This window comes from Anomaloglossus baeobatrachus, chromosome 2, assembly GCF_048569485.1.
Source record: "Anomaloglossus baeobatrachus isolate aAnoBae1 chromosome 2, aAnoBae1.hap1, whole genome shotgun sequence".
Taxonomy (NCBI): Eukaryota; Metazoa; Chordata; class Amphibia; order Anura; family Aromobatidae; genus Anomaloglossus; species Anomaloglossus baeobatrachus.
The window spans coordinates 391,273,148-391,295,527 of record NC_134354.1 but is presented as its reverse complement, the minus strand read 5'-3'; the positions used below and the strand labels follow the sequence as shown (position 1 = coordinate 391,295,527).

Sequence of the window (22,380 nt, the reverse complement as noted above, 5' to 3'; positions counted from 1 at the left end):
GTCATATGTTGTGTGTATACGTAACATGCATCGTGTGTGTATCTTGTCTGTAACATGCATTATGTGTGTCACATACTGTGTGTACTCTATGTAGCATCCACATTTATAAATCCCGGCAGCAAAGATGAGAGTTCTTATGTATAAACAGGTCGGCAATCGCCAAATGCTGCTTATTCATCAGGTGATTGGACTATTTAAGTCGGAACGAGAATCATTGTTCTCATTAGCACATCGCCCGATGCAAGCTGCAGAAGTCCTGCTGATAATATGATACTATATAGGGACATATTAATCAACTAGTGATCAACCTGTGACCATCATTCTTCATCAGTCTGTATAAAGATGACGGCAAACAAGCACTGAACTAAATATTTTCGATTGCTGTCATTTAATGGCTTAAACTCATATAAATCATATAAATGCAATCTAAATGTTTGTGTGATGGCGCACTTGGGACCCTACTTTAAACTTTAACCAGAACCCCACTTTATCTAAAACCGGCCCTAAATATAGGAATATTGTTCTTATATTGGAAGAAACAAGTGGCATAGACTTTGCCTTCCAGAAGCAGATATATAGCTATTGATGGGAGCCCGAAGAAGCAGTTTAGGTATGAAACTGTGAAGTGCATAAATCCCACTGCTGGTGATATGGGGTTCTTTACTGAGATGTAGTTACGTGCTAGCCAAGGGCTTAGAAGTGGCAGGGTACCATATCTGCAGCGGTATAGTGAAAGAGCATGGCAATTGCCTGATAAGTGACTGTGCAAAAGATGCTAAGAAAGTTGGCTGTGAGCAAAGGAGATGGCTGGAAGAACCTGAAGTATAGCTATAAATTAGAAGATCATCAAAAATTTAATGTATTTCAATAATTCAATGCAAAAAAGGAAACACATACAGTGCCTACAAGTAGTATTCAACCCCCTGCAGATTTAGCAGGTTTACACATTCGGAATTAACTTGGCATTGTGACATTTGGACTGTAGATCAGCCTGGAAGTGTGAAATGCACTGCAGCAAAAAAGAATGTTATTTCTTTTTTTATTTTTTTTTTAAATTGTGAAACGTTTATTCAGAGGGTCATTTATTATTCAACCCCTCAAACCACAAGAATTCTGTTTGGTTCCCCTAAAGTATTAAGAAGTATTTCAGGCACAAAGAACAATGAGCTTCACATGTTTGGATTAATTATCTCTTTTTTCCAGCCTTTTTGACCAATTAAGACCCTCCCCAAACTTGTGAAGAGCACTCATACTTGGTCAACATGGGAAAGACAAAGGAGCATTCCAAGGCCATCAGAGACAAGATCGTGGAGGGTCACAAGGCTGGCAAGGGGTACAAAACCCTTTCCAAGGAGTTGGGCCTACCTGTCTCCACTGTTGGGAGCATCATCCGGAAGTGGAAGGCTTATGGAACTACTGTTAGCCTTCCACGGCCTGGACAGCCTTTGAAAGTTTCCACCCGTGCCGAGGTCAGGCTTGTCCGAAGAGTCAAGGCTAACCCAAGGACAACAAGGAAGGAGCTCCGGGAAGATCTCATGGCAGTGGGGACATTGGTTTCAGTCAATACCATAAGTAATGTACTCCACCGCAATGGTCACCGTTCCAGACGAGCCCGTAAGGTACCTTTACTTTCAAAGCATCATGTCAAGGCTCGTCTACAGTTTGCTCATGATCACTTGGAGGACTCTGAGACAGACTGGTTCAAGGTTCTCTGGTCTGATGAGACCAAGATTGAGATCTTTGGTGCCAACCACACACGTGACGTTTGGAGACTGGATGGCACTGCATACGACCCCAAGAATACCATCCCTACAGTCAAGCATGGTGGTGGCAGCATCATGCTGTGGGGCTGTTTCTCAGCCAAGGGGCCTGGCCATCTGGTCTGCATCCATGGGAAGATGGATAGCACGGCCTACCTGGAGATTTTGGCCAAGAACCTCCGCTCCTCCATCAAGGATCTTAAGATGTGTCGTCATTTCATCTTCCAACAAGACAACGACCCAAAGCACACAGCCAAGAAAACCAAGGCCTGGTTCAAGAGGGAAAAAATCAAGGTGTTGCAGTGGCCTAGTCAGTCTCCTGACCTTAACCCAATTGAAAACTTGTGGAGGGAGCTCAAGATTAAAGTCCACATGAGACACCCAAAGAACGTAGATAACTTGGAGAAGATCTGCATGGAGGAGTGGGCCAAGATAACTCCAGAGACTTGTGCCGGCCTGATCAGGTCATATAAAAGACGATTATTAGCTGTAATTGCAAACAAGGGTTATTCCACAAAATATTAAACCTAGGGGTTGAATAATAATTGACCCACACTTTTATGTTGAAAATTTATTAAAATTTAACTGAGCAACATAACTTGTTGGTTTGTAAGATTTATGCATCTATTAATAAATCCTGCTCTTGTTTGAAGTTTGCAGGCTCTAACTTATTTGCATCTTATCAAACCTGCTAAATCTGCAGGGGGTTGAATACTACTTGTAGGCACTGTATATTATATAGAGTCATTGCAAACAGAGTGATCTATTTCAAGTGTTTATTTCTGATAATAATGATTATGGCTTACTGCCAATCTCAGAAAATTACAACAATTACCACAAAACACCTGCAAAGGCTTCCTAAGTGTTGAAAATGGTTCCTTAGTCTGGTTCAGTAGGCTACATAATCATGGGGAAGGTTGCTGACTTGACAAATGTCCAGAAGGCAGTCATTGACACACTTCACAAGGAGGGTATGCCACAAAAGGTCATTGCTAAAGAAGCTGTATCCTAGCATATTAATGGAAAGTTGAGAGGAAGGAAACAGTGAGGTAGAAAAAGGTGCACAAGCAACAGGGATAACCGCAGTCTTTATAGGATTGTTAAGAAAAGCCCATTCAAAACTTTGGTGGAGATTCACAAGGAGTCAACTGCTGCTGGAGTGAGTTCTTCAACAGCCACCACACACAGACCTATCCAGGACATGGGCTAGAACTGTCGCATTCCTTGTGTCATGCCACTCAAGACCAATAGACAACACCAGAAGCGTCTTACATGGGGCCATGGAGAAAAAGAACTGGACTGTTGCTCAGTGGTCCAAGGTGTTGTTTTCTGATGAAAGAAAATTTTGCATTTAATTTGGAAGTCAAGGTCCCAGAGTCTGGAGGAAGAATGGAGAGGCCACAATCCAAGCTGCTGAGGTCTAGTGTGAAGTTTCCACAATCAGTGATGGTTTAGGGAGCCATGTCATCTGCTGGTGTAAGGCCACTGTGTTTTATCAAGACCAAAGTCAGTGCAGTCACCTACAAGGAAATTTCATGCTTTCCTCTGCTGACAAGCTTTTTGGAGATGGAAATGTCATTTTCCAGAAGGAATTCGCACCTATCCACACTGCCAAAAGTACCAATACCTGGTTTAATAACCACAGTATCAGTGTGCTTGATTGGCCAGCAAACTCGCCTGACTTAAACCCCATAGAAAATCTATGGGGTATTGTCAAGACGAAGATGAGAGACACCAGAACCAACAATGCAGACGAGCTGAAGGCTGCTATCAAAGCAACCTGGGCTTCCATAACACCTCAGCAGTGCCACAGCCTGATCGCCTCCATGCCATGCCACATTGATGTTGTAATTCATGCAAAAGGAGCCCTGAACAAGCATTGAGGCATTTACTTTACAGACTTTTAGGCGCCAACATTTCTGAGTTTAAAATAATTTTTTCAGTTGGTCTTATATAATATTGTAATTTTCAGAGATAATGACTTTTGGATTTTCATTTGCTATAAGCCATAATCATCAAGAGTAACAGAAATAAACACTTGAAATAGATCGCTCTGTGTGTAATGACTCTATATAATATATGTGCTTCCCTTTTTGTATTGAATTACTGAAATAAATTAACTTTTTGATGATATTCTAATTTATTGAGATGCACCTGTATATGTGTATATAGTTATCAAAGACTGTCAATTTAAATTGCCATTATATTTTAGATGACTGCATGTAAGAAGTGAGCACTCTTAATGTTCATGCAGACAGTTCAGGCCAAGTGCTATTTGTGGATAAAATGGACCAATGTTATTCAATGGGGCAGTGCAAATCATAGATCCTTTTTCCACTTCACCGAATCTGGGTGTGAGAAATAAATCGTACGCTGTACGGAGCGACAGTATAGCATCCGCTTTTTATGGATAACACTACATTTCTGTAACATAGGAAACTGTAACTGATTAATAACTGCAATTGTAAAAAAAAAAACAAACAAAAAACCCCCCAAAAAACGGATTGCACACAAATGGCAAGTGAGAAAAAAAATCATCCCACATTTCAGGATGAAACTGACCGTTTTTTTATACGGTTGCGTGCACCTTCATTGAGTGTTTTCTGCAAAAGGGTAGAAAAGAGCTAGCACTCCAAATCTGGAGCTGTGATCAGCAAGAAAGAATAGGGGACATCTTTTTTTTTTTTTTTTTACATAAATACATATATTTTTGGCTGAGCATATTTTTTGGGTTGGCTTTCTTTAAAAATGTTGGACTGTTTAGCTTCTATTGCTTGAGCATATCATTGTAGAGAGATCTCTGACAACAATTTCTAACTCTTTTCCTCCTTCTGAACTTCTCTATTCTAGATTCTGACATTGAAGTTCAACTTTGTTTACTGCACACATTAATGGACAAGATATACTCACTGGATCCTGTGTTGCCGCACTATGAGCCATACCGTCTGGCATATTAGTATTAGACATGGATGCAATACCTAAAAAACAATGAAGATGTGAAATACATCGGAAGTGTTCTATTACCATAATTACTCATTAGTATTACTACTATTTGATACTAAGTGATCTTGCAAGATACTCTATTCTAGCTGAATTGGTGGCTGTGGATTGCTTTTTATTTTTAACCAACATGGATATTTCCTTTACCTCCCCTACAGCATGTAGTTATACCTGTTGGGTCTGTTGTAGAAATAGCAGTTTCTGCCGTCATATCCTGAGCTACAGATACTAACATCCCCATCCACAGGAAAAGGAATACTGAAAAAAAGATGAAAACTTATGTTAGGTGATATATGCTTTCATATATATATATATATATATATATATATATATATATATATATATATATATATAACAAGATCCAGATTTTAAGAACATAAATAACTGAATAATTTGTCTTCCTGTTTTTAAGCATTCTGCCAGCACTGTATGTGCAAGAACTTACTTTCCTTTATGTCCTGATATACAATGCCACAGCAGCCAATGCACAATGGGTTACCTGATCTGGATTGAGAGCTCACCTTTTATTATGCCCGTATGCAGTTTGTCAGGAGAGTGTGGAGCAGACACACAAAGACCCACCCAGGGGCGTAACGACCGCAGTCGCCATCGCGACCGTCCCCGTAGGCTTAGGGGCCTGGCATGCAGATCAGCAGCCGGCTCCTCTCTCATAGAGAAGAGACCACACGGCCGGTATATGAGTCAGGGGGGCCCGGTGTTAGGAGTGTTGCTTTAGTCACCTCTTGTTTCAGCTCTGAATGGAGCTGAAACATTCAAGAGGTGAATAAAGCAACAAAATGGATTGAGCTCTGCCGCAGGGCTGGCGTCAGCACCCGGAAAACCCGGTCAAATGCCGGGGCTTGGGCTGCCTGGGGGGCCCACTCATGTTTGCAGGAGTGACGTACCGCTACTCAGGGGGGCCTGGTGTCCGCACTGTCACCAACCTCCCCCCCGCCAAGGATCGCACTTTCAATTGAATCGGCATCGCAGTTTCTGATACAATTGAATGCAACGATGAGATGGAGCAGCGCGCTCCCTCTCTCATCATTCTACCTGTTGTGACTGTCGGCGTTCTGACAGGACTGCAGCAGAGTGAGGTGACGTCAACACTGTGCGCCTGCAGTGAGGTCAGAGCGAGAGACAGCAGTGTACGCAGGACAGGAGCAGCTGGGGAATGAGGAGAAGTGAGAATGTACAATCATTGTGGCCAGACGACCATGGGGCTGTATACTACATGAAGGTGCCTAATACTGTCTGGCTCTGCACTGTGCTGTATAGGGCTGTATACTACATGAAGGTGCCTAATGCTATCTGGGTCTGCACTGTGCTATATGGGGCTGTATACTACATGAGGGTGCCTAATACTATCTGGGTCTGTACTGTGCTATATGGGGCTGTATACTACATGAAGGTGCCAAATACTATCTGGGTCTGTACTGTGCTGTGCGGGGCTGTATACTACATAAAGGTACCTAATGCTATCTGGGTCTGCACTGTGTTATATACAGTTAGGTCCAGAAATATTTGGACAGTGACACAATTTTCGCGAGTTGGGCTCTGCATGCCACCACATTGGATTTGAAATGAAACCTCTACAACAGAATTCAAGTGCAGATTGTAACGTTTAATTTGAAGGTTTGAACAAAAATATCTGATAGAAATTGTAGGAATTGTACACATTTCTTTACAAACACTCCACATTTTAGGAGGTCAAAAGTAATTGGACAAATAAACCAAACCCAAACAAAATATTTTTATTTTCAATATTTTGTTGCGAATCCTTTGGAGGCAATCACTGCCTTAAGTCTAGAACCCATGGACATCACCAAACGCTGGGTTTCCTCCTTAATGCTTTGCCAGGCCTTTACAGCCGCAGCCTTCAGGTCTTGCTTGTTTGTGGGTCTTTCCGTCTTAAGTCTGGATTTGAGCAAGTGAAATGCATGCTCAATTGGGTTAAGATCTGGTGATTGACTTGGCCATTGCAGAATGTTCCACTTTTTTGCACTCATGAACTCCTGAGTAGCTTTGGCTGTATGCTTGGGGTCATTGTCCATCTGTACTATGAAGCGCCGTCCGATCAACTTTGCGGCATTTGGCTGAATCTGGGCTGAAAGTATATCCCGGTACACTTCAGAATTCATCCGGCTACTCTTGTCTGCTGTTATGTCATCAATAAACACAAGTGACCCAGTGCCATTGAAAGCCATGCATGCCCATGCCATCACGTTGCCTCCACCATGTTTTACAGAGGATGTGGTGTGCCTTGGATCATGTGCCGTTCCCTTTCTTCTCCAAACTTTTTTCTTCCCATCATTCTGGTACAGGTTGATCTTTGTCTCATCTGTCCATAGAATACTTTTCGAGAACTGAGCTGGCTTCATGAGGTGTTTTTCAGCAAATTTAACTCTGGCCTGTCTATATTTGGAATTGATGAATGGTTTGCATCTAGATGTGAACCCTTTGTATTTACTTTCATGGAGTCTTCTCTTTACTGTTGACTTAGAGACAGATACACCTACTTCACTGAGAGTGTTCTGGACTTCAGTTGATGTTGTGAACGGGTTCTTCTTCACCAAAGAAAGTATGCAGCGATCATCCACCACTGTTGTCATCCGTGGACGCTCAGGCCTTTTTGAGTTCCCAAGCTCACCAGTCAATTCCTTTTTTCTCAGAATGTACCCGACTGTTGATTTTGCTACTCCAAGCATGTCTGCTATCTCTCTGATGGATTTTTTCTTTTTTTTCAGCCTCAGGATGTTCTGCTTCACCTCAATTGAGAGTTCCTTAGACCGCATGTTGTCTGGTCACAGCAACAGCTTCCAAATGCAAAACCACACACCTGTCATCAACCCCAGACCTTTTAACTACTTCATTGATTACAGGTTAACGAGGGAGACGCCTTCAGAGTTAATTGCAGCCCTTAGAGTCCCTTGTCCAATTACTTTTGGTCCCTTGAAAAAGAGGAGGCTATGCATTACAGAGCTATGATTCCTAAACCCTTTCTCCGAATTGGATGTGAAAACTCTCATATTGCAGCTGGGAGTGTGCACTTTCAGCCCATATTACATATATAATTGTATTTCTGAACATGTTTTTGTAAACAGCGAAAATAACAAAACTTGTGTCACTGTCCAAATATTTCTGGACCTAACTGTAGGGGCTGTGCACTACATGAGTGTGCCTAATGCTATCTGGGTCTGTACTGTGCTATATGGGGCTGTATACTACATGAAGTTGGCTAATGCTATCTGGGTCTGCACTGTGCTATATAGGGCTGTATACTACGTGAAAGTGCCTAATGCTATCTGGGTCTGCACTGTGCTATATGGGGCTGTATACTACATGAGGGTGCTTAATGCTATCTGGGTCTGCACTGTGCTATATAGGGTTGTATACTACATGAAGGTGCCTAATGCTATCTGGGTCTGCACTGTGCTATATGGGGCTGTATACTACATAAAGGTACCTAATGCTATCTGAGTCTGCACTGTGTTATATAGGGGCTGTGCACTACATGAGGGTGCCTAATGCTATCTGGGTCTGTACTGTGCTATATGGGGCTGTATAACACATGAAGGTGCCTAATGCTATCTGGGTCTGCACTGTACTATATAGGGGCTGTGCACTACATGAGGGTGCCTAATGCTATCTGGGTCTGTACTGTGCTATACGGGGCTGTATACTACATGAAGGTGGCTAATGCTATCTGGGTCTGCACTGTGCTATATAGGGCTGTATACTACGTGAAGGTGCCTAATGATATCTGGGTCTGCACTGTGCTATATGGGGCTGTATACTACATGAGGGTGCTTAATGCTATCTGGGTCTGCACTGTGCTATATAGGGTTGTATACTATATGAAGGTGCCTAATGCTATCTGGGTCTGCACTGTGCTATATAGGGCTGTATACTACATGAAGGTGCCTAATGCTATCTGGGTCTGCACTGTGCTATATGGGGCTGTATAACACATAAAGGTGCCTAATGCTATCTGGGTCTGCACTGTACTATATAGGGGCTGTGCACTACATGAGGGTGCCTAATGCTATCTGGGTCTGTACTGTGCTATATGGGGCTCTATACTACATGAAGGTGCCTAATGCTATCTGGGTCTGCACTGTGCTATATAGGGGCTGTATACTACATGAGGGTACCTAATGCTATATGGGTCTGCATTGTGCTATATGGGGACTGCTTAATGTTATATGGGGGTTGCATAGTGCCATATGGGGTCTGCATAATGCCATATGGGGCTTGCATAATGCCATATGGGGGCTACATAGTGCAATATGGGGGCTGCATAATGCTACATGGGTTTGCATAATATTATATGGAGGACTATGGGGGCTTTACACACTATATGGAGAAATATGGGGGATGCATACTACTATACCCAGGAGTTGTATGTCCCCTCCACCCCGGTGCTGTATACTCCCTCAGAGCTGTATGTTCCCCCACCCCAGTGCTGTATACCCCCAGAGCTGTATGTCTCCCCACCCCAGAGCTGTATACCCCCAGAGCTGCATGTAACCCCCCACCTCAGAGCTGTTTTTCCCCCCACCCTGGAGCCACTGCCCCGCTCTAGAGCTGTATGCCCCACATTGCTGTATACCCCTTTCCTCAGTAATATGTGTGCCCCCCAGTAATGTGTATGTCCCCAGCCTCTCTCGTGATGTATATACAGCAGTGTTAGTGTTCTCTATGTGTGGCCATGTCTGTTAGTGACGGCCATCAATCAGCGTAGCACAGACACATGCACAGGAGGAGCTGGATGGAGACAAGTGGGGAGGTGAATGAGTCTGTTTCCGGCTTCCCAATATTAGAAATATCTCTAATGTGTCTGTGTGTGCATGTATGATGTGTATCTATGTATGTCAGTGTATATGACTGTGTCTAGATTTATGTCTATTTATGTGTTTTTGTGAATTCAGACTGCAGCCTGTCTTGACATGTTAATAGAATGGGCTACTGTTTGAATGATATGTTGAAAGCCATTTTATAACTTTCTTAGGCCTGTTTCAGACGTCAGTGATTCTGGTACGTATGTGCTTTATTTTATACGTACCAGAATCACTGACATACGCAGACCCATTATAATCAATTAGTCTGCTCAGACACCAGTGATTTTTCACTGACTGTGTCTCTGTGCGGTGTACACGCGTGTCCTTGATTGCCGCACGGAGACATGTCCATTTTTTTCTGGCATCACTGATGTCCCAAGGACCACACTATGGTGTGGTCCGTGAAACACATACCAGAAAAAAAAGTACACCTAATATATAAAGCTGAGTGTATGTGTGTGTGTGTGTGTGTGTGTATATGTATGTATGTATGTGTGTATGTGTGTATGTTTGTATGTCCGCTAAAGGAATCCACACCGTCGCATTTACAATCACAATATTTTGCACAGACACCCCATGTGACTCAGGGAACATCATAGACTATGTTTTGACAGGAAAATTTAACCCCGCGCTTTACAGTTACTCTCCAAAAATCCTGTCTAAATTAAACTCAGTGGAGATAGGAGCTACAGCTTATTAATAGATGCTGTGAGTGGTTGCTATAGGAACAAAATAAATTGTTAGTATAAGAAGCTTATGTGTGAGGCAATAAGATGTAGGTGGAGAGACGGATAGAGAGAGACAGAAAGAGGCAGAAAGACATAAGCACAGACATAGATTGACAGACAGGAAAAGAGACAGAGAGAGAGAGACAGTCAAAGAGACAGAGAGACAGAGACAGAGAGACAGAGACAGATAGGGAAAGAGATAGACAAAGGGGGAAAAGAGACAGGGGGAAAAGAGACAGAGGGGGGAAAAGTGACAAAAGTGACAGAGGGGAAAAGAGACAGATGGGGAAAAGAGACAGATGGGGAAAAGAGACAGAGGGGGAAAAGAGACAGAGGGGGATAGAGACAGACTGGGAAAGAGACAGAGACAGAGGGGGAAAAGAGACAGAGGGGGAAAAGAGACAGGTGGGAAAGAGACAGAGGGGGAAAGAGACAGAGGAGGAATGAGACAGAGGGGAAAAGAGACATAGGGTAAAAGAGGCAGAGGGTAAAAGAGGCAGAGGGTAAAAGAGGCAGAGGGTAAAAGAGGCAGAGGGGAAAAGAGACAGGGGGAAAGAGACAAAGGGGGAAATAGAAAGAGAGGGGGAAAGAGAGAGGGGGAAAGAAACAGAGGGAGAAAGAGACAGAGGGGGAAAGAGACATAGGGTGGGAAAGAGACAGAGGGGAAAAGAGACAGAGGTGGAAAAGAGACAGAGGGGGAAAAGAGACAGAGGGGGAATAAGACAAAGGGGGAAAGAGACAGAGGGAGAAAGAGACAGAGGGAGAAAGAGACAGAGGGGGAAAGAGACAGACCTGGAACGAGACAGACAGACACAGAGATAGAGAGACAGACAGAGAGACTGATACAGAGACAGAGAGATAGACACAGACAGACAGACAGACATGGATAGAGACTGACACATAGACAGACAGGCAAAGAGACAGACACACAGACAAAGCCACACACACAGACAAAGACAGATACACAGACAGAAAGAGATAGACAGACAGATACAGACAGACAGACTGGGAGAGAGACAAAGAGACAGTTACTATCCCCGGCAACGTCCGGATACTACAGCTAGTTGAAAATAAAAAACATTTTCAACTCACCTTCCTCAACGACGCTTTGTGCAGCCTCTGTTTTCTGCAGCTTCCTGCCCGGCTCATTATGGCATGCATATTCATGAATGCAGCCAAAGCCGACCCATAAGTAGCTGCAGAGGTGAGAGACAGCGGCGGCCGGATGCTACAGAGCTGGAGATTTCAGCACCACAGAGAGCAGGTACGGGGACAGGTGAGTATATGTCCATATGCAATCGCTGAGTACGGATCACATATCACAGATTGCACATGGACAACCCACGTGTGCCATGAATCACGCGTGGCACATGGAGGGACATATGCCTGTTTTACACGTTAGTGAAAAACGTCTGTGTTTTTCACTGATGTGTGAAACAGCCCTTAGAGAACTCTTTTAACCAGAAAGTGTCCTACATTGCCTGCTGTAAACTTTCCTCAACCCCCTACCTCTTCTCCTGAAGTGGGGCGGTAGGGTGGCTTTCACAGTGGATAATCTCTTAAGCAAACTATAAGAGGCATGCAAATTTAATTGACACATAGAAATTGAATTGAGTTGGTCATATATACTGTAGAGAACAGCTTATGAAATTCAAATAAAACTCAGAATTCTTCAATTTTATCCTTTGGTCGCTAGAGGACTGAAACTCTACTTTTCAATCATAGTAAAAAAAATGATGAAACCAGAGTTTATGTAACATCTCTCACAGGAATTATTTACAGCATGTATATATCCCAGGAGATATATCTGTTATGTACCTTTACTTAATGTTCATACACAGCCCCTTCCACTGAGGATATTACTGAAACTGCCAGAGGTCACTTTTTCCTAAATAATTTTCATTGTTTACAGAAAACATAATTTTTTAACTAAAGTTCTGTTTCATTTAAGAGAAATTACTGAACAAGAGATATGCGGTCCTCCAGAGAAATAAAAATATGTGAATGACTTTTTAAATTAATAAATGTTAAAAACTCATTTGAAGACACAGACTAAAAAAATGGACAAAGCTCAAAATCAAATATCATCAAAATCAAAGCTACAAAAAGTTTTTAGCTGCCAATGTGATACAAGTAGAAATTTAAAGGGATGAAGTTCTCACATTAAAACATTTAATGCTATAGTTGTCATAGAAAAGTGTCTTCACTTGGAACTTTTTATGAGACCTCCTTCACATGTCTGTGTAAAAAAAAACGCTCGTGTTGCATGGTCCATTTTGTATATCAGTGTGTGTGTGTGTGACGTCCGTGTGATTAATACCAGATACACATGATACTGAAATGAATGATTTTTTAAAAAAAGATGGTTTGAGTAAAAAGCATTAAAGAAAAAGAAGTTCTTCCGTAATTCACATGGAGGTCCCACGACGTTCCCCTACTCAGTAGCCCAACCTATGAAGAGCGTTCAGTGAATAAGCTCCATAGGCTGGACCAGCAGCCTCTGCCGGCTCTCACGCTGTGCTGTCACTGCTGACGTTACCACTTGTCACAGCCTCCAGCAGTTCTCACGTTATTGTTTGTCCCCACTGCCATGAACTGCGGTGACCTCATGAGTAGTGGTTCTTACACAGCAGAATGTGACAGCCTAAAGTGGGACCTTCATGTTGGATTCCTGTGGACCTTTTTTTTAATAACCGGGTGTCCTGTCTTCAGTTCTTTAACTCTCTCTTTTTATGGAACGTTTTGTTGAACTTCTATGTGGATTACAGTGGAAGTTCAAGGCTATTTTTCACATTTTTTTAACAAATTGGTGAATGAGGGCTCCATTTGGGGGAGATTTTAAAATATTTTTTTTGTGTTTCTTTATCTATTTACATCTACTGGGTTAGTAATGGAGGTGTCTCATAGTCGCCCCCCATTACTAACACAAGGGCTTGATACCAGCTGTTAAATCACAGCTGGCATCAATCCCATGAACCATTACCCCAATTGCCACCGCACCAGGGCAATTGAGAAGAGTCAGATATAGTGCCAGATTTGGCGCATCTAATGGATGCGCCACTCCTGAGGCAGCTGTGGTCTGCTAGTTTTAGGCTGGTAATAATACAAGCCCCTAGTTGTCTGCTGTACCTTAACTGGTTATGAAAACTGAGAGGGACCGCATGGCTTTTTTTTTTTTAAAAAAAAAAATTATTTCAATTATTTTAAAAAAACAACATGGGATCGCCTCTAATTTTGATAATTAGCCAAGGTAACACTGGCAGCTGGGGGTTGCAGCCCGCAGTTGCTGCTTTACCTGTGCTGGTTATGAGAAATAGTGGGAATGTAATTTTATTCTTAAATTATTTATTAATTCTGCTAATTTGTTGTACAAGATATCTATATTTTATTATTATTTATTATTATAGCGCCATTTATTCCATGGCGCTTTACAAGTGAAAGAGGGTATACGTACAACAATCATTAACAATACAAAACAGACTGATATAGGAGGAGAGAGGACTCTGCCCACGAGGGCTCACAGTCTACAGGGAAAGGGAAAGGGTACAATATGTGAGGACAGAGCCGGTTGCGCAGTAGTGTACTGGACTGAGGGTTATTGTAGGTTGTAGGCTTGTTGGAAGAGATGGGTCTTCAGGTTCCTCTTGTGAAGCTTTCCACAGTAGGGGAAAGTCTGATATGCTGAGGTAGAGCGTTCCAGAGTATGTGGGAGGCACGGGAGAAATCTTGTATGCGATTGTGGGAAGAGGAGATAAGAGAGGAGATAAGAGAGGAGTAGAGAAGGAGATCATGTGAGGATCTGAGGTTGCGTGCAGGTAGGTACCGGGAGACTAGGTCACAGATGTAAGGAGTAGACAGGTTGTGGGTGGCTTTGTAGGTCATCGTTAATGTTTTGAACTGGAGTCTTTGGGCGATGGGAAGCCAGTGAAGGGATTGGAAGAGTGGCGAGGCTGAAGAATAGCAAGGGGAGAGGTGTATTAAGCGGGCCGCAGAGTTTAGGATAGATTGGAGGGGTGCAAGAGTGTTGGAAGGAAGGCCACAGAGCAGGAGGTTGCAGTAGTCGAGGCGGGAGATGATGAGGGCATGCACTAATGTTTTTGATGATTCTTAGCTAAGGAAAGCATGGATCCGGGAGATATTTTTGAGTTGTAGTCTGCATGAGGTGAAGAGGGCTTTGATGTGTGACTTGAAGGATAGAGCAGAGTGGAGGGTTACTCCAAGGCAACAAGCTTGTGAGACTGGGGAGAGTGAGCAGCCATCAACTTTGATGAATAGGCTTGTTGGAGGAGTTGAGTGAGGAGGAAGAAAGACAATGAATCCTGTTTTGTCCATGTTAAGCTTTAGGAATCGCACAGAGAAGAAGCATGGAATAGCATTTTGGTTAGTAGGGAGGTAATGTCAGGTCCAGAGAGGTAGATCTGTGTATCATCGGCATATCTAGTATTTATCTATCTTTACACATCTTTTACTCATTAAAAACCATTCATTTCATTATCTTCCGTTTTTTTTTCCGATACTGGTCACACGTCCATCCATATGATATTCATATTCGACCCATGCCGCCGGAAAAAAAACGTACTTTTCTTTGTGTGAATCACATGGACACGCATGAGTTTCACAAGGACACATGGTCCGTGTGGAAACATGGAGGTGTGAAGATCCCATTGAGTTTTATTAGTATGCATGTGAACGTGTCTCTTGGTACGTGTAAAAATGGACACCACACGTAACAGAAACACGGAGGTGTGAAGGAGGCCTGAGGCTACGTGTATACAAAAATCATCTGATTTCCATCCAGAATTTTTTTTATCATCCATATGCAATTTGCATAGCATTCATTTTTATATATCAGCACTGTCTATACGTGTGCAAGACATAAACAGTTTCCTATGTTAAAAGGAATATTCTTAAATGATCAAAGAAGCACTCCCATGAAGATTTTTTTTTATAAATTTGTGTGTATGTGTTAGGGTATGGTTCCACTTGAGTATGACTCATGCGAATCTCGTATCGGCATCACCCTGCACAGCCGCACACTCTCCTGACAGGAGCCGGTCGGCTGTATTTCTATACAGCTGCACGCTCATGTCTGGAGAGTGTCAGAGCGTGCCAGGTGATACCAATGTGAGACTCGCACAAGTCATATGCAAGTCGAACTCCGGTCTTAATATACAATACTACTGCTGCCTTCTCTGGGATCCAGCACCATACTGCTCCTCTTCTGAGTGACATCAGTGATCTTCAGACTCTCTGGGTCACACTGCTCTCTGTGTGACCCAGAAGTGGCTTTTACAATGTAAACCCATGAAATGTCAGTGTGCCGCCCCAGCAGCAGTCAAACTGCTCGGATCCGGGGTTGCTGTGGCTCGAGGGTTTCCGGACCCGGGGGCTTGCAGCTACTTCAAATGTAAGGGGATATTTACAGGAGATGAATGTTCGTGATGCCACCTGCGGGTTGCGGTAAAGGGGAGTACCACCGCTGCCGATGGGAGTACCGGGGCAGATGGTGTGGGGCAGCCAGATGTCAGTCCCTCCGCAGGTAGGGAAGGCCCCCGGATAGTGGGGATTTGGTGAACGGGTAGCTTGCTTGACCTTGGGAAGCAGGGTGCAGGGGTTAGATTACTCACTGCGGTAGTCGTGGTGTTGGATCAGGTGGATTAAGCAGACACTCAACAGATGGTAAACCAGTCTCTAGGCACCGCAGTCTCTACAGGAGAAGCCCGTCCAGGTCGCGCTCCCACCAGTGTCACTTGGTAAGTCCGGAGCCTTGCCTCTGTGCACAAATTGTTTGATAGTTGTGGCCTTTTGGCTTGAAGCTTTCGGGGTGCCGCTACCCGTGGGTATGGCAGCTGTGCTCTTCGTGGCTGACACTTGGGATTTCAGTGGGTTGTGAATTTTTGGAGAACCCTATCCCCGCGTTGTGCTGATGCCTCCAATCTCGGAGCTCTTGGAGAAAGTTCATAAAGAGACTATCCTCTATAGGTTAATTATTGGGTTGCTTGAAGCTACTCCCCGATCTAGGGTCCTGTACCCCGCCGTGCTCGGTGCCGGTAAGGTGGCTGGGCTTTCTGGTGCCAACAGTCCTCCTAGACTGCATCTGTTATACTCCTGTCCAGTGTTCCTAATACCGGTCCCCGACTCCTGTGGTCCCGGATTGCCGTTTGCTACCCAACCTGTCGCCTCCCTGGGAACTCCAACTCCCCTGCTCCTCACTCTCTGAGGGCTAACCCGGTTCTCCTTGTCTCTGCTCCCACTAGTCTTCCTGACCCCTAGGTGGGCGGCCGTGCTCCAACTTGACCAACCCACTGTCCAGCCCTGGTGTGAGGTGTGGTTGGGATTTGTAGTGTGGATGTCAGTGACACTCTTCATGGGAACCCGGACCACGGGGGGTAGGCCCTGTACCCCGGAGTACAGGATGCAGTTCCCTGCAGCACCCTGATATAGTCAGGGGCGCTACATCAGAACAAGGCTTCATAGGCTTACATTATAAAAGAGGTTTCTGGTAGAGATGAGCAAACCTTAGGTTCTGTGTTCAATATTTGTACAAAAGACAGACTTTACAAAAACAACAGAGTTCAAGTTTGGGTGCTTTACGTATGCAAACCAGTCGCTGGAGCATTGCTGTGCTCGGGTACGCTCAGTCCTCAGCCCTGTGCGAGCCAGTAGCAGTGTTTGAACGGCTCACACTGGGGGTAGCAACAGCATTATCGGATGTAGTGTGCACCGAACATAAAAAAAAGGAAAAAACCCATTCACCCTCCCCCGGAAGTGTTCTGCTTATGGTTGGCTGCACGTGGGCGGACACCCGAAATGCCCAATTAGTGACTTCCAATGGATATCAGGTCAAGACCGGGTCCCAAACCAAACTTTATCTAAAGTCCGGCTGAACCTGCGGAACTAAACTTCCACGGGTCTCATCTCTAGTTTCCAGCTCACACATAGAGCTTAAAGTGAGCCGGATAGGAACTGTGTTAACATTACTGAGAAAAGGATATTACACCCATTACATATATAAGCACAGATTTTTTTAAAAAAATATCTTCATAAGATATACATTTTTATAAATTGCTTTAGTTTGTTAGACAGCATGAAATTAAACAAGTTTGTATTTTACTTGCTTTTTCTGTTTTTATCTGCTGTTATTCTCCTGAAATGACAGCTTTTATCTTTCTCAATGTGCAGCTGGTTTCCATGGGTCCTAGTGCCTGCCCAGATTCTGGTTACATTCCAGCCGAAAACGTATCCCTCCTTTTGCTAAAGTCCGAATATGCGCTTCTTTATTTGAAAATGTATACATTTCAAAATGTATACACAAGCCATTTATTAATATTCCCAAAAACTCCCTCCAACATTAGTAAAGGAGATTCAGTGACACTGTAAAATATTACTCAGTCAATGGACTAAAAATATATACAGTTAGGTCCAGAAATATTTGGACAGTGACACAAGTTTTGTTATTTTAGCTGTTTACAAAAACATGTTCAGAAATACAATTATATATATAATATGGGCTGAAAGTGCACACTCCCAGCTGCAATATGAGAGTTTTCACATCTAAATCGGAGAAAGGGTTTAGGAATCATAGCTCTGTAATGCATAGCCTCCTCTTTTTCAAGGGACCAAAAGTAATTGGACAAGGGACTCTAAGGGCTGCAATTAACTCTGAAGGCGTCTCCCTCGTTAACCTGTAATCAATGAAGTAATTAAAAGGTCTGGGGTTGATTACAGGTGTGTGGTTTTGCATTTGGAAGCTGTTGCTGTGACCAGACAACATGCGGTCTAAGGAACTCTCAATTGAGGTGAAGCAGAACATCCTGAGGCTGAAAAAAAAGAAAAAATCCATCAAAGAGATAGCAGACATGCTTGGAGTAGCAAAATCAACAGTCGGGTACATTCTGAGAAAAAAGGAATTGACTGGTGAGCTTGGGAACTCAAAAAGGCCTGGGCGTCCACGGATGACAACAGTGGTGGATGATCGCTGCATACTTTCTTTGGTGAAGAAGAACCCGTTCACAACATCAACGGAAGTCCAGAACACTCTCAGTGAAGTAGGTGTATCTGTCTCTAAGTCAACAGTAAAGAGAAGACTCCAAGAAAGTAAATACAAAGGGTTCACATCTAGATGCAAACCATTCATCAATTCCAAAAATAGACAGGCCAGAGTTAAATTTGCTGAAAAACACCTCATGAAGCCAGCTCAGTTCTGGAAAAGTATTCTATGGACAGATGAGAGAAATACAGCAGGGACTAAAACATAACTTTTACTGATGACTAGATAAAATCAATAATAATAACAATAGTAAAGTGCTAGTGCATATAGTGTGCAAAGAACAAAATGCCACATAGCAGCGCATAGGCTTGATCTCACCCAAGCTTCATCCATGAGCTGGACTGCACATCGGTCCCAGAATGAGAGGTCACAGGCCGGAAGGATAAGGTGGAAGGGTATGTTACAAACCCTGTCGTGCCCATGAATAAACTTCCGCCCTGACAAGGGCAGCACCCAAATGGAATGTCTGCCCCACAACCAAAAAAGCAAACAAATAGTTCCTCCCGACGCGTTTCCCTCTCAGTAGTGAGAGTTCCTCAGGGGAGAAGGAGGAAAAAAAAAAAAAAAAAAAATTGGGAAAGATCGACCTGCAGTGGCAGGGATCAGCACAGGCCAAAAAGGTGATAGACCTATATGTGCTGGGCAAATGGTGGCGCTCAGTCTCTGATAGAACTGATGCCTTTATACACCCTTAATCAGTATAAAACCCCACATCTGTGCAAAACGCCCTACTTACAGTGAACATGATGAAGACGATTAATCCCTACCATGCCGGCGTCTGAGGTCACTGCCAAGGCGACAGATACCGCCCCCTTGCGTTCCAGGTTGGAGCGCATCGCGCCAGCATTGTGCGCAGTTGGAGGCTGCAGAACACCATGTGTGTTGTGTATTTCCGCGTTCCACACTGGGACGCAGAGGAGCCAATAGGAATCCTGCACGGGAGCCCTCCCACAAACAGGTATAATTCTGGGAGATCCCGGACCGGAAGTCAGCGTAACTGACTGCTAAGTCTACCAATTAGAGATGAGACTTTGAAAAAAAGGGTCATTTCCGGTTGCACTGACAGGAGCGTCCTTAGTGATATGTAAATAGATCACAGCAAATCCGGGACATAACGACCGAAACCGAAAGGCTCCTTACTGTACATGGCACCTAGCAGCAAGCATAATTAACCCCATAGGGGGCGGTTATACACAAATAATAAATAAAGTACAGATTGCAGTGGTCGCCCCTGGTAGCTTGCTGCTAGGTGCCATGTACAGTAAGGAGCCTTTCGGTTTCGGTCGTTATGTCCCGGATTTGCTGTGATCTATTTACATATCACTAAGGACGCTCCTGTCAGTGCAACCGGAAATGACCCTTTTTTTCAAAGTCTCATCTCTAATTGGTAGACTTAGCAGTCAGTTACGCTGACTTCCGGTCCGGGATCTCCCAGAATTATACCTGTTTGTGGGAGGGCTCCCGTGCAGGATTCCTATTGGCTCCTCTGCGTCCCAGTGTGGAACGCGGAAATACACAACACACATGGTGTTCTGCAGCCTCCAACTGCGCACAATGCTGGCGCGATGCGCTCCAACCTGGAACGCAAGGGGGCGGTATCTGTCGCCTTGGCAGTGACCTCAGACGCCGGCATGGTAGGGATTAATCGTCTTCATCATGTTCACTGTAAGTAGGGCGTTTTGCACAGATGTGGGGTTTTATACTGATTAAGGGTGTATAAAGGCATCAGTTCTATCAGAGACTGAGCGCCACCATTTGCCCAGCACATATAGGTCTATCACCTTTTTGGCCTGTGCTGATCCCTGCCACTGCAGGTCGATCTTTCCCAATTTTTTTTTTTTTTTTTTTTTTTTTTCCTCCTTCTCCCCTGAGGAACTCTCACTACTGAGAGGGAAACGCGTCGGGAGGAACTATTTGTTTGCTTTTTTGGTTGTGGGGCAGACATTCCATTTGGGTGCTGCCCTTGTCAGGGTGGAAGTTTATTCACGGGCACGACAGGGTTTGTAACATACCCTTCCACCTTATCCTTCCGGCCTGTGACCTCTCATTCTGGGACCGATGTGCAGTCCAGCTCATGGATGAAGCTTGGGTGAGATCAAGCCTATGCGCTGCTATGTGGCATTTTGTTCTTTGCACACTATATGCACTAGCACTTTACTATTGTTATTATTATTGATTTTATCTAGTCATCAGTAAAAGTTATGTTTTAGTCCCTGCTGTATTTCTATTAATTTTTGGACTATTGGGCATTACATCTTCTGCTTAGCAGACCTGCTGTTATATTTATGGACAGATGAGACAAAGATCAACCTGTACCAGAATGATGGGAAGAAAAAAGTTTGGAGAAGAAAGGGAACGGCACATGATCCAAGGCACACCACATCCTCTGTAAAACATGGTGGAGGCAACGTGATGGCATGGGCATGCATGGCTTTCAATTGCACTGGGTCACTTGTGTTTATTGATGACATAACAGCAGACAAGAGTAGCCTGATGAATTCTGAAGTGTACCGGGATATACTTTCAGCCCAGATTCAGCCAAATGCCGCAAAGTTGATCGGACGGCGCTTCATAGTACAGATGGACAATGACCCCAAGCATACAGCCAAAGCTACCCAGGAGTTCATGAGTGCAAAAAAGTGGAACATTCTGCAATGGCCAAGTCAATCACCAGATCTTAACCCAATTGAGCATGCATTTCACTTGCTCAAATCCAGACTTAAGACGGAAAGACTCACAAACAAGCAAGACCTGAAGGCTGCGGCTGTAAAGGCCTGGCAAAGCATTAAGAAGGAGTAAACCCAGCGTTTGGTGATGTCCATGGGTTCCAGACTTAAGGCAGTGATTGCCTCCAAAGGATTCGCAACAAAATATTGAAAATAAAAATATTTTCTTTGGGTTTGGTTCATTTGTCCAATTACTTTTGACCTCCTAAAATGTGGAGTGTTTGTAAAGAAATGTGTACAATTCCTACAATTTCTATCAGATATTTTTGTTCAAACCTTCAAATTAAACGTTACAATCTGCACTTGAATTCTGTTGTAGAGGTTTCCTTTCAAATCCAATGTGGTGGCATGCAGAGCCCAACTCGCGAAAATTGTGTCACTGTCCAAATATTTCTGGACCTAACTGTATTATTGAAATAAGTATGGCTACTGTGAGCTATAGTTAAGAAAGATCCAGCAGAAGCATCAACATTAGTGCTGAGTTAACACTGAATATAAAGTAGCTGCCAAGTGCAAAGGCCATGCAAAGTGCATAGATAAATATAATTATTTTTTGTTCAGTCAGTAGCAGCAGTTCAACATGTGTCTTATATCCTGAGACATTTACCCTATTGGCTTGAAAATAATACAACTGTTTGTACCCTGAACTGCCAACGTTAAGTTCAGAACACTAACTTACCCGCGATCTTACAGATAGGTATTTAACACTCATTATTAAGATCCATATTCATACCTATATAGTGCTGTATAACAGTCTGTATATCGGTCCTCCGCCACCGACGCACGTTTTGTTACTTTCGTCAGGGTGCATCAAGTTAGTGTCCTAAACTTAGCTTTGGCAGTTCAGGGCACAAACAGCTGTATTTTTTTATTTTTTTCTGCACTGGCATAGTAATTTTTTGATTCATATAATCAGCTGACCCACATATACTGTATATGCACTCCGTTTAACTTTTTCATTAACATGTACTGTACTTTTGCAGTATTCTTTTGACACTACATTAGCTCTTTATGTTAATAGTGCAATATCTCGCCTTGCACTTTATATTTAATAAGTACTATATATACTATTTTTTGTAATATATTGTCATATATATTTTTTTTCAGTTTGTCTGCATCCTTGCTTTTTAATGTTGCTTTTAAAAAAAAAAATATATTTAATAAAAAGTAATTATTTTAGTATATGTGTAATTATATAAATATAGAAATGCGGCACTCCTGAATGACTGCTGCTTGGATAGGGTTCCCACCCGTAATTAATATATTCAAAAAATC

At 43.3% G+C, this 22,380-nt stretch overlaps 1 protein-coding gene across 1 annotated transcript in view; it reads right to left on the bottom strand.

Moving 5' to 3' along the window:
- The window catches only part of LOC142291494 (uncharacterized), a 216,824-nt gene that overhangs the window by 93,976 nt on the left and 100,468 nt on the right, over window positions 1-22,380 (bottom strand). The window contains exons 3-4 of the mRNA XM_075336057.1: window positions 4,932-5,018; window positions 4,671-4,738 (exon numbers count right to left, since the gene is read on the bottom strand). Of these exons, the coding sequence (XP_075192172.1) occupies window positions 4,671-4,738; window positions 4,932-5,018 (155 nt within the window). The remainder of the gene's footprint in view (window positions 1-4,670; window positions 4,739-4,931; window positions 5,019-22,380) is intronic.